The sequence below is a fragment of the Sitophilus oryzae genome, unplaced genomic scaffold (assembly GCF_002938485.1).
Source record: "Sitophilus oryzae breed Bouriz unplaced genomic scaffold, Soryzae_2.0 scaffold_1191_pilon_pilon, whole genome shotgun sequence".
Lineage (NCBI taxonomy): Eukaryota > Metazoa > Arthropoda > Insecta > Coleoptera > Curculionidae > Sitophilus > Sitophilus oryzae.
Genome location: NW_022145828.1, coordinates 39,499 through 52,585, shown reverse-complemented (window position 1 = coordinate 52,585; position 13,087 = coordinate 39,499). Strand labels below are relative to the sequence as shown.

The 13,087-nt window shown below is 34.1% G+C and overlaps 1 protein-coding gene across 1 annotated transcript in view; it reads right to left on the bottom strand.

Annotated features, from left to right (window-relative positions):
• LOC115891733 (neuroligin-4, X-linked-like) overlaps nt 1-12,599 on the bottom strand; it is a gene marked incomplete at its 5' end in the record, with an annotated part of 76,674 nt that extends 64,075 nt beyond the window's left edge. The window contains one exon of the mRNA XM_030912278.1: nt 12,448-12,599. Within this exon, the coding sequence (XP_030768138.1) occupies nt 12,448-12,599 (152 nt within the window). The remainder of the gene's footprint in view (nt 1-12,447) is intronic.
• Nucleotides 12,600-13,087: the final 488 nt, after the last annotated feature.

Genomic DNA, 13,087 nt, shown 5'->3' with positions numbered 1-13,087 from the left:
ACTAGTATGACAATGGCCGTTGGAAACTATAGAATACAAAAATTATGATTTAACGCCATCTGGCAATAACGAGTGACAACTTCTTAACCTAAAAATGAATTGCACTACCACCTAGCGTCTGAGGCTGGAACTATTTTATTTGAAATTTCCATGGAAACGGTGAAACCGCTTTTGCTATTTCACTTTCCCGCCCCTGTCAGTAGCTTTTTCTATTTCTTAGCTCTAGAAGAAGATAACTAAAATCTGTTGATAATCGAAGCAAATCGGAGTAATAAATTGTTTTTGACTGAATGTAGCTGTTCTTTTAGCTTGTCAGAAGAAGATTATTGTCATTATTGATTATTTCAGATTCCACGATTACTCCGCATTTTGTAATTTTGTTTTTGTGGTTGAGGCCCAGACAAAACGTTTCCTTTAAAGGTAAGTTTTATCTCGGTAATTATTTTTATACTAATAGTAATAGTGAGTGCATAATAATTGTATATTGCTAATTTAATTTTTAATTTAAACATCACATTCTTTTCTGATACTTATGGAACGATTAGGTATTATACCTGGTATTATTTCCAGTAATACAAGTTATTTTCTTCAACTGCTAGGTTCTTGTTATAGAATAAAGACTATCAAAAACATTGAATACCTACGGGATACCGACTGATACTCTGTGCGAGCTCCAAACCGTGCTTCCCTGTTCACTCCCAGCCAAGTTAGATAAAAAAGTTACTGAAGATTGCAGCCTTGAGTTGGAGTATGGCAAAGAGTATGGAGGTTAAATAAATTATTATGTTCGTACACAGTATTTTATTTATAGGTTTTAATGCTTTAAGTCTAATAATAAATTTTCGTTGTCAAGAAAATAAGCTAAAAAAATACGAATTTCTTATTATAAACTTGAAAGGTTAAGATTCGGTTCAAATATACAAATTTTAATATAATATGCAAATTTTTAATATAATATGCCCTTAATATATTATATGCCCTTTTTGGAGTCGCATCTCCGATACGCACTTCCATTCTGGGGTGCGTGTTTTGCGACTCAATTTGAGCGTATCTTCAAATTACGAAAGAGAGCTGTGCGATATTCACTGAGGCTAACCAGTCGTGCTCACTACCGGGACTTGTTTAAAAAGATATAAAATATTAACTCTTCCTTCCCTATTCATACTCGAATCCGTCTGCCTAGTTAGCAAGCACGTATCGAGTATTTCTCTAGGGCCAGTTCTTGGCTATCCAATTAGGAACGCAGAGCATAACATGTATCTGCCAACCCCTCACTCTGAGTTAGTAAAGAGTTCTATATTGTACAATGCAAAAAAAATGCACAATCATCTGCTATCTGAAATTAATTCCATTACATCCTTTCCTGCATTTCGCAAAGCTCTAGAATCATACTTACTGGAGAGAAAGCCTTTTACGCGGTTAACGATTTTTATATTAATATCTAGGGTTCTAAATTTAACACACATTTTTTTTTTTAAATTAAATGATTTTGTTTACTATCCATTTAAATTTAGTATTGACATTATATACAGTTGTTTATTTACATGTATGTTTTATATTTTATTTATATTTAATTAAATAAATTTTGACAATGTACAATTTCACATAATTATTATAAAGTATTTTAGTTTTGTATGTTTGCTGTTAGTTTTATATGTTTTTATTGTTAAGTGAAGTTTTGTATGTTTTTTATATTCTTTTTTTTAAGCTTTGTCAACAAAATTGTTTAATTTTTTTATGACAATAAAGCAATTTCTCTTTCTTCTTTCTTAATTTTTGGCGCCTGTATATAGGTATGAATGCAACCTACTATATCGATAATACGCTCATAGTTTGGGTTAGACGCCAAAGGCCGCGCCACTAACACAGTCTTCAAAAATTAACGTTGATCGGTCTCTCTCACTTTAGTTATTAGTGTTCTCTCTGGATTAAACTAGTCAAATAATTTTTTGCATGATTTTGCTTTTTAGAAAATAGTTTCATGCACAATAATTTTAAAGATTATAATACATCGAAAGATTATTAAAGAATTTACAACAACCTGTAGCTGCGAAACAAAGCAGAATATGACCTGTATTTGATATAAGTAAATATTATTTTTGCATTGAAGAATCTCCCCACGAGATGGCACATGTTTTTTTTGAAAATACATATAAGGAATCTTACTAAAAAAGCGCAAATTTAAAGTGGCCTGTAATCTAGCAATAATAAGTAAAAATAACTAAATATCTTTCATTAAATCAATTTAACTTCTGACTATTCGCGCCTTCTTATAAATTTAAATTTAATCTCTGACATATTTAAACAAAAACAAAAACGGATAGATATGATGAATATCTAAAGTAACAGGTTGAAATAATGCTATTACCAAAAAAATAATGTATTATACGGTATTAATATTTAGAGTTAAAATAGTGCGCGGACAGGTGAGAGCGTTCAGCGATGAAGTAGACGAATTAGATCGTTTTATTTGGGTGTATGAAACAACCTGATGAACAGAAAGATAGACTTATGCAAAGATAGATATTCTATTTCTTTCCTTTAGCTTCACTTTCCACTCATTGTAAATGCGGTACTAGCAATATCTATACTATAATATAAAATCCCAGATAAAATCCTTAAGTGACTCACTGAATAATCACGATCCTGTCCAAACCACTCAACGTAAGAAGCTCAATTTTGGCACACAGGTTGATACTAGGGTGTAGAGATTCAATAAGAAAGGATTTTCAAAATTCCAGTTCAGGGGTGCGACCACCCCTCAAATATTACAATTTTATTTAAAAAACAGTCAAGTTTCCGAAAAACGGCTTAAACACGTATATTTTATTTTGTTTTTTACATATTTTTTAGATTTTTAAAAATGTATACAGGGTGTTTCAGAAAAATCTGGTGATTGATTAATCACGATCCTGCTTAAAGCGCTTGACGTAAAGCTGTTTAGAAAACGGATTGACTTTTAGGATGTAGAGGTTCGATAGAAGGTTTTCAAAACTCGAATTCTAAAGAGGGGTGAAATCATCAAAAATAAATAATTATAGTACAAAATTCATAGAATAGCTTCATTCAAATTAAGCGGTATTGTATTTACTCAAATAGACAAAATAACCCAATTTCTCTAACTTCATCTGGATATTCTCTTCTTGCCAGACACACACATACGTAGATATTCACATGTACGTAAAGTACGCGAAGAAAATTAATAATGAAGCCTTTCTGCCATTTCCTAGCAACAAATTTATAGGTAACCTAATTTCCTTATGCTGATTAAATTTTCCTGCTTCTGCTCTTGTTCGCTTTATTTATGAAACTACACGTGCTTCAGAAGCTCGATGAAAATAACACAGGACAACCGTCATGGAAAATAATTTTCAAGAAAATATTAAAAAAAAAAAAAAAAATAAATAATAAAGACATACAAAGAAAATTATGGAAAATAGACAATTAGTATAATATGAAGCGATAAATGTGATTTAAAATAGATGGAGAATATTTTAACCATCTAAAATTCGCTGACGACAGGTTCTAATTGCCAATAGTCTTGAAAAACTACAAGCACAAATTAAAAAACTAAATACAGCCAGCAATAAAGTGGGTATCAAAATATATGTACAATGAACTAGTGGACAGAAAAGACATTTAAACAAAAAAACATAATAACACAGCACTAGAAATAGTAGAAAAAGATATATATATATATATATATATATATATATATATATATATATATATATATATATATATATATATACTGTTTTTTTTTTTATTTTATATATATATTTGGGACAACTAAGACACCAGCTCGGGAGTTTTTAACAGAAATTAACAGAGTTAAGTTAGTATGGAGTACTTATGGAAGAAACTCAATCATGTTCAAATATAGAATGCCACTCTATCTAAAGAAAAAAAAAATATTCGATCAATGTGTACTATCAGTCAGACCTATGCATAATGAAGCCTGGACACTTAAAACGGACATCATAAAGAGAATGCAGGTCGTACAACGCCAATGGAATGAAATATGCTGCGAATAACCAACAGAGATCGTAAAAGAATGGATACGACAAAGACCCAGGTAATTGATGTCATCAACAGGGTCAAATCCCTCGAATGACAATGGGCAGGATACCTGATAAGAAGAACAGACAACAGATGGATCACAAAAATTACAGCATAGTGCCCATGAGGAATTAAGCGACCTGAGATGGCACCATGATATTAGGAAATTATCAGGTATAACTTGGGCTTGTATAGTCAACAATAAGCAAAGCCACAAAAGGCTCATGATATGCAGAAGACTGGCGGGAAATAGGTGGGGCTGCGCCCCTAGCATTTTGCGCTGGATGTATACCATGATATTAAGACCCATGATTACTTATGGAGCAGTTGCTTGGTATACAAAACTAAAGCAACGTAAATGCAAAACCTGTGCAAAATACAACATTCTAGACCTAACACCACTGCATATTGTCGTCGGTAGTTATGCCAATGTGACAATGTTTAGAATGGTCATTGACGGAAACAGTACTGGAAGAATTTTCAGGGCCTTGGAACACCTCAAAAAGAAAATTCCACTTCTCTAACTCCCAGTGGATGACATGCCAAGAATTTACAACTTTGAGAAACAGATCACTGTAGTGAGCAATAAAGGATTGGAAGAAAAGAAACGCTTACTCAGCATATAAAAGACCATACCATCACGTGGTATACTGATGCTTCAAAACCAAAGCAGGGACGGGGATAGGAGTATTTGGGCCCAAAACTGAATACTCCGAACCAAAGGGCACCTACGCCAGGATCCTTCAGGCAGAAATTTGCGCTATCAGATGCGTACATTTTATCTTAGATAGGAACTATCGAAAACGGGAAATTGCCATCCTATCCGACCATCCTATTGCCAACGCGATCAACTCGGTAACCATCAATTCGAAGTTGGTCAAAGAATGCCTAGAAGCTCAACAAATTAGGTAAAGAAAATAAAGTCCTCTACTCTGGTGCCTGCTCACCAAGGGATAGTAGGCAATGTGAAAAAGCAAATGATCCTAGCTAGAAAGGAGCGAACACTCCACTAACTGGACCAGAACCGTTCTGTTTTCCAAGCAGGGAACCAACTGAAAGCGTAACTGAAGAGGTAAGGAAGATTCCATCCGTAACAGAATGGGTGTCCTCAACGGTCTAAAAACACCCGAAAAAGTTCCTTAGAACTTATGACCGAGAAAAATCAAAGGCTTTCAGCGATTTAAGTAAAACAATCTTTGGATTGTTACGGGGTTTTCAACAGGACACTGTCTCCTCAACGAACACCTCACTTCAGGCTGACACTGAAACAACGGCGAATGCAGATTTTGTGAACTGCGAAGTAGAACACCTTATCACTGAGGTGCGCCGAGACGACGACCATTCGTGCCATGAACAGCACTTTGGTACGGCCGATATCGAGGATGGAGAGCTGGCATCTATGGAGCCGTCTCAGATACTGGCTTTTGTTAAAGCCCTGAGACTGTCCATGATGAGTTATAACTCGTTATAACTCAAGAAGGGAAAACACACAATAGATCTATAAAGGTCGCGGTGATTAACTCCCCTCCCTAAGCATTCTACATTCTTCTACATAGTCAACAATAGACAAGAATGGGTCCACCTACAAAGAAAGTATGAATTGAACGAGGTTACACCATAATGGGAAATACTTGAATAAGCTGAAAATAATGATGATGATGAAATTATCTACTTTGGTTGCTGAAGATGATTGATTTGTTAACACTTGGTACATAACAGCAGCAAATTCATCATTTGTTGAAATATTTTTACAAAAAAATTATCCTTGATGACCTGTGGGTATAATTGATGGAGTGACCTTTTTGTGTAAGTATCGATCGATGGTTCATAGTTCATAGTTTAAGTTAGAATAAAAAGCAAATCTATACAAGATAAATATAATTAAGACTGATTTACTTAATTCTAATTTGCATATATAAATTTAAATAATTAAAATACATCTTAGAAATTCCATTATCACATTAACTACAACAAATATTTTGGCTCCTCTCACTTAAATCTGAAATTTCCCACTTCATTTAGAAATAGTTTTATGTACTCCTCATGATATTTGATAAATGCTGCCATGCTAATTGTTTATTTGTTATAAAGCTCATCTTGGCATTTTGTAACAGTTCTTTGTACAAGTAATTCGGATAATTTTAACTTTTATGACTTGTACCAGTATTTTATTGTTTTGTTACTTGACTTTGTTCGTTTGACAAATATGTTTGACTTACTTAATTTTATTATATATTTTTTATTTATAATATTTTAGCTTCCGAACCTGAAAATGGGATTGTGATTCCCGAAACATGTTGCCTAAATTTTTTTAAATAGTAGAAATTTTAATTATTTTTTTTATACAAGACTATGAGTTTGACTCGCATAGAGGATTTTGTTTGACTCAGTAGATAATTTAACTAATTAATAAGAATCTTCTGATTGCCACGGGTTTTTTAAGAGGACACTGTCACCTCTATCATAACCTTAGTAGATTTAAGCTAAGAAACAACGGTAAATATGCAGATTCTATGGAAAATGAGGAAATACCAGAACACCTCTCACTGGGTGCGCCAAGATGACAACCATTCGTGCCATTAACTTTGGTACAGCTGATAACAGATGGAGAACTAACCTCATCACTCTAAAACGACTCAGATACTGACTTTTGCCAACCCAACCAACCCTTATACTGTATGATGAGTTATAACTGGAGGAAGCGGGACACATTAAACCTGTAAGGTCGCAGTGATTAATCCCCTCCCATGTAATCTTCAGTTTCCAAAATCACTTTCCCACATTTGAAAATAAAACAATTACTACGAAAAACGGCGGTTTTTGTGTGAATAAAATCGGCGGTCTGTGTGCATCGGATCCGTTTAATCTTCCATAACCGAATCGGGTAAATCCACTTGGAAACTAAATCGATAACGTCAATTACGGGCGACGCCAACTAACCGACCTTATATCCGGGATAAGTAACGTTCGCACCCGCTATCGCCAATGCCGCCGGTTGCTCTTTTTTTTCTCCGTGTGGACCAGATAGAACCAGTCCAGTAGCGGACATTGAGGGTGGCCAACACCTAACCCATCCTAACCTCTATAGTAGTGCAAGGTTGACGGCGCGGCGCTCTAATTGGTCATAGCGTTTTCGCGCCACCTTTCATCCGTAAATTTTTTACCCCAGCCCGTCAACGGAGAAAGATCGTACGGACGTTCTGACACTTTTTTGACAAATTTAATCCAACCTTACAACCCTACAACCTTAGGAGGTGCCCGGTGGTGGCGTAGAGGTACAGGCTCTCGTCTACCAATCTCAAGGTAGTGGGTTCGAAGCCCACACCCGGCAGTTCATCAGCCGACTATTTTTATTAAAATAAAAATAGTTTGGGTACCTAGGTCGACTCAGCCTTAAATGAGTACTTTGGATTCACAATCCTGAGGTAATAATAAGCGGTTGAAGCGTAGTGCTAGCCACATTACCTTTCTTGTATACCGCACGGCTCTAGTATGGCAAGCTGTACCTTGCTACTCCCAGGACGTTAAACGCTATATACGGGAGCTATATTATAATGTAACCTTAATAAAAATATAAGAGTACAAGAGCAAGCACTATCGAGAAAACGAGAATTTTAAGAAAGCTGGTTCTTTAATATATTTTTTGCTATGTTTTCCTATGCTTCTCTGGCCAAAGTGCGGGCCGTCGGGCTGCCGGTAGACTACGGTTCACTATTGCGTATCACATCTGTACAGGGTATTCCATTTCTGTGTGTTTTATGAGATTTTTCGTGTATGAGTAGAGGTACAATGATGCGATTTTCACATTACTTTTCTATTTTTTGATGAAACTAAATATCCTACACATAGGTTCGTCCTAGCCTTCTTAGTTCCTGAAATACAGGGCGAATTTGTGATGCGCAGTAGTGAACAGATGTTAAATACAGATATGATACGCAGTAGTGAACGCAACGTCTACTGGCAGCCAGACGGTCCGCACTGTGTTCAGGAGAGCATAGCAAAAGATATATTAAAGAAACAGCTTTCTTAAAATTATTTCTCGAAGATATTGCTAGCTCTTTAAAAAAAATATAAAATGACATCAATCACAAGCAAATCGTATATCCCATGAACGGAAGCATGAAAATGCAGTAAATTTAAAAACTGTGTTTGATTAAAAAAAAATTAACCCATCGAAGTCTTAAAACTCGTTAAATTCAACTAATAAAATTAATATCGTATCATCGTATCGTCGCCTACCCTGAACAACGGATGCATAAAAATCAAACTTTAGTGCTTAAACTCCGTTTTTTTTTCGATCATACGGTACTTATATTAGGGTCATAGGTCTTTGAGGTTTGTAAAATTCTCTTTCAAATGAGTGCTGTTTTTGTGCTTTTTTGACTTGCGATTTAGTCTGTCCAATAGTCAACTCTGATGATAGGTGGAGTCAAAACTGGTACTAGAATTAGATCTAGCACCAGATTTCATATATTGACTATTAAAAAGGCTAACGATCCAGCTACGTTAACTTAAAAATAAAAGGTTAAGTTATTTAAGGTTCCCGTTAGATCACCGAAGTTAAGCGACGTTAGACGATACAGGTGAATAGATAGGTGAACATCATTGACAATGACATGACAGAGGACCGCGGTTCGGATTCCGTGTAAACAAAGTAGACCCCGTCAAGATTAGCCTTAGCATCAAAAAGTAAAGGTGACCTCAACATTTACTTTTTATTACTTTAATAGATACAATCTCCATTGTTCATAGTGAATAGGACGCTACTGGTTTGATGGAAACAGCGGCTAAGGTTTTGGAAATTGATTAGAACAGAAGAAGATAGAAAACAAAGAGGGATAAAAACAGACCGAAAAGATAAAAGAACGATGAGGTCGTTGTTCTATGAGACACATGGCTTTAAAATTAATTGAATTCGTTTGTTAAATACACTAAGCTTATTGCCGTCACTTCTAATTTTGCCAAGCTTTTTAACCTTATTAAGTGGCTCTGTTAAATTTGTTAAATTGTTTCTTGAGAGGTAAAAGAGTTTTTTGTATTAATACCTTGATACTTTTAAATTAATAAAGAGGTTTTTGTCAAATCTATATGTAGACTTTTCAAATCTGTACCCCAGAAGCAAAAACTACATTAATTCACAAACCGTAGTTTTGAGCAAATCGAATTTAACGTTCTTTTTTGAAGTAATTTCCTAATTAGTCGTTTATTTTTAAACCTATAATTGTAATATTTCCATCTTTTCTTTGTCATTATATTCTGATAATCTTGTCTTACTTATATGTCATAATCTTATTCTTGGTATATTCTTTGATCTTATTTTCATTGTGTAACGACGCTAGTTTTTGCGTTTTTTATTTTAAAAATTGTATTAATTACTCTTTTATGGACCGCTTTTATATAGCCAAGGATGCAAGTGTGTTCAATGAGAAGTTGATTTTAAGTTTGAGCAATTATATTTCTTTTTTTTTTCGTTGGACTTTCTAAATACTCGTAAAAATGACTATAAAGTGTTTGGTGTGTGGAAGTTCTAATATAGTTCCCGAATTATTTTTTCATAGGCAAGTAAAGTATTCAGTTGATCTTTTATTTACATTAAACCGCGTGCACACTTTCTGTTTAGATTTCCTAAGAATATTGAAATTCTTACGGAGTGGCTTAATGATTTTTTTATATAATTTAATTTTTGTGACAGTAAACAATTTATTGTTCAAATATATGCATTTTACAAATTAAATTTTTAAAATTAATGTTTAAATTTGGCGCGTGGACGATAGGTCCTCGACAAGGATAGATAGAGTAGAAGCACTGCGTGTGCAACAAAAAAAGAAGATAAATGGAAATCGTTGATATGTTTGCGACAGTTTCCATAGTGTTTTACTTATCCACGTAAGTATCATTATATGATATAGGACTTAAACAAAATATAAAACAGTTTTTTAATTCGATTTTTTTAAACCAGTATCTTTCAACCTGACCATGACGGCATCAGTTGTAGTCTGTCATTTTAATTAAAAATTATATTGTCTTTTCCGCCAATTTTCCAGTCTGTCAAAATCATTCCTTTTCTAACCAAAAATATATATTAAGAAATATCTTCAAATCCAAAGAAAGAAGTATAATCTCGACAAAGCCATTGTTCGAAACAGTAAGGATTTTCTTTTATTTAATATCCTTCCAGGTCCTGTGCAAAATAACCATTTATATCAGGCCCAGTCGTCTGCTGAAATACCGCCGGAAAATAAGACTCAGAGACAGAGCGAGATAGGACATATACACATACGCGGCAACTGTAAAGAAGGACTGGGTGAAAGAGAATTACAGATAGTGGGACACGGTTGAAGAGAATTTCCTGGGACGGTTTAATTAAGACAGTTAAATTTAGTATGAATATTGCTAAATTAAAATTTTCCTCGGATTTGCTTGTGTATTATATTAGTTCTGGAGAATTAGAACAATTTAGTGTTTTAGTAATGTGTAGCCCGATGTGACATTGATAATAATTTTGATATCATAACTTAGAAATATATGAGACACGTTTCTTTTTTAATCACTTCTTAGGCGCACTTTCACGACTCGTCTACTTGGCAAGTACGCCAATATTTGCGTACTTGGCAAGTGTCCCCACCAGTCCCCACTTTGTAAACAACATCGGCAAGTGTGGCGCACACGCGACGCCGACGCGACGTGTCAATTTCAACAAGTACGCCGGCACAAAAATTGTTTAAATCCTTGGCAAGTAAACAGTATAGTCGCATCGATGGATACCGGTCGTCCCGAAATTGTCGTTGCTAGTAATTTTTTTCTTTTTAAGTTCTTTTACTGTACCGGGTTTCCCACTAAGAATAGCTCTCGGCTGTATCTCGAAAAGTATTAGCCGTAGGGCCAGCGGTAAAAAAAATTATAATTAAAGAGACTATGAAAAATTGCTGCAAATTATTTTCAAGTTTCTAGAACCACCGCTATGGGGGCGCAACTGCAACAAAAAATAAGAAAATGGAGTTTTTACATAATTTTGCCTAGATAAGATGTACTATAAGTAATAGCTTCATAATCTTCAGTAAATTTTGAATATTTTTTGTTAGAACTATTTTCCCCTATCTGCCAAAATAAAGTGGTGGGGAGTGGTTAGATCTGTTTTTATTTAAATTTTTATAACTCCGGACTGGATGATCGGAATCCAACAAGCGAGGGCTTGTTGAAAAGAGAGCTTCTTACTCTATATTGTACCATATAAACAACAATAATAAGCTTTTGAACGTAGACGCTAGGGGGCGTTGTCTTACAATTTAACAAACATTGCGCGTTTTTTCAAAAAAATCAAACGCGATAGTATATGTAATTTTAACTGATAGTAAAGAGTAATAAAAGCTTAACAAGTCAGCAAAAACCGCATCTTGATATCTTTTTTCAACTCAAAGTTATTAGCAAAATTATAATAAATACGAAAATATAAGCATTACCTTATTTTTCTAAAACGGTATTACTAGCCCTTTTGCTTTCAAAAGCTTATTTTTATTGTTTATATGGTATAATATAGAGTAAGAAATGCTCTTTTAAACGAGCTCTCATTTGTTGGATTCCGATCATCTAATCCGTATTTATTAACATTTAAATAAAAACAGATCTAACCTTCCCCCACCATTTTATTTTAGCAGAGGTAAATAGTTCTAACAAAAAATATTCAAAATTTACCGTAGATTACGAAGCTATTATTTATAGTACATTGTATCTAGGCTAAATTTCTTAAAAATTCTTTTTTTTTATTTTCTATTATTACGCCCTCTAGCGGTGGTTCTACAAATTTAAAAATCATTTCCAGCAATTTCTCATGGTCTCTTTAATTCTAAATATTTTTTCCGCAAGCCCTACGACTAATATTTTTCGAGATACAGCCGATAGCTATTCTTAGTGGGACACCCTGTACACATACGCAGCAATGTTAAAGAAGGACTGGGTGAAAGAGAATTGTAGATAGTGGGACACGGTTAAAGAGAATTTCCTGGAACGGTTTAATTAAAACAGTTAAATTTAGTATGAATATTGCTAAATTTAAAATTTCTCTTGGATCTGTTTGTATATTATATTAGTTCTGGTGGTTTAAAACAATTTAGTATTTAATAATGTGTAGCTTGGTGTGACGTTCAAACCACAAGAACTGTTTTATCATAACTTGTAATATCATGATACAAATTTCTTTTTTCAGTATTTTTATTTTTTTTTTGTTCATTGAGATTAATTTTCAAAAATGAGCTTTATTAATTTCCTCAAATGTTTCAATTAAAACAATTCAATTCAACAAATCAATAGGATTCGGTGTATTGTTGGTTTCATATTCATATGAAGTCTTGGTAATCTTCCCAAGTAAAAAATAAATATATTTTGACTTACCCTTTTGTTATGAAATTACTAATGTACTGTATTAAAGTCTTTGACACTACTATATCACTGTGACTGTAGTTGTGAGGAAAGAATGGACCTCCACCGATGAGGGGAAGTCCCAGAATGTAAGGCAAATCCTCTCCCCTCACACTGCCACCTCTCTGAAACAAAATAATAAACAGTTAATTACATTTGAAGGGTCCAGGGAAAAAACATGATAAGCACCATTTTACTAATTTTACAGGAAAGCCCTTTTTACAGAAAGTAATAATTATGTTTTGTAGGTACACTAAACTTAGAAATCAGAAAAATTTTAATAAAATTTTAATGCCTAGCAAACTAAAGAATGTTTTCAAAATACACTCAGATACCAGGCAGTGGGTACTTTCAAGGGTAGGGCAGTGGGTACTTTCGTTCAAGGGTACTTTCGGGAACTTACAGTTATATTAACCCACAGGTATATTAACTTGGCCAGAGTCTCCAAAAAGTTCACTGCATCAAATAATGATAAAAATGAAAACTCTAACTACTGTTTCACATGGAGCGTTGGTTAAACAAGTACCATGAGTTTATATGAATATTTTCACATGGAAGTGGATAATCCGTTCGGATTATATTTCGACCTACGGCCAACTAGCCTTCAACTGCT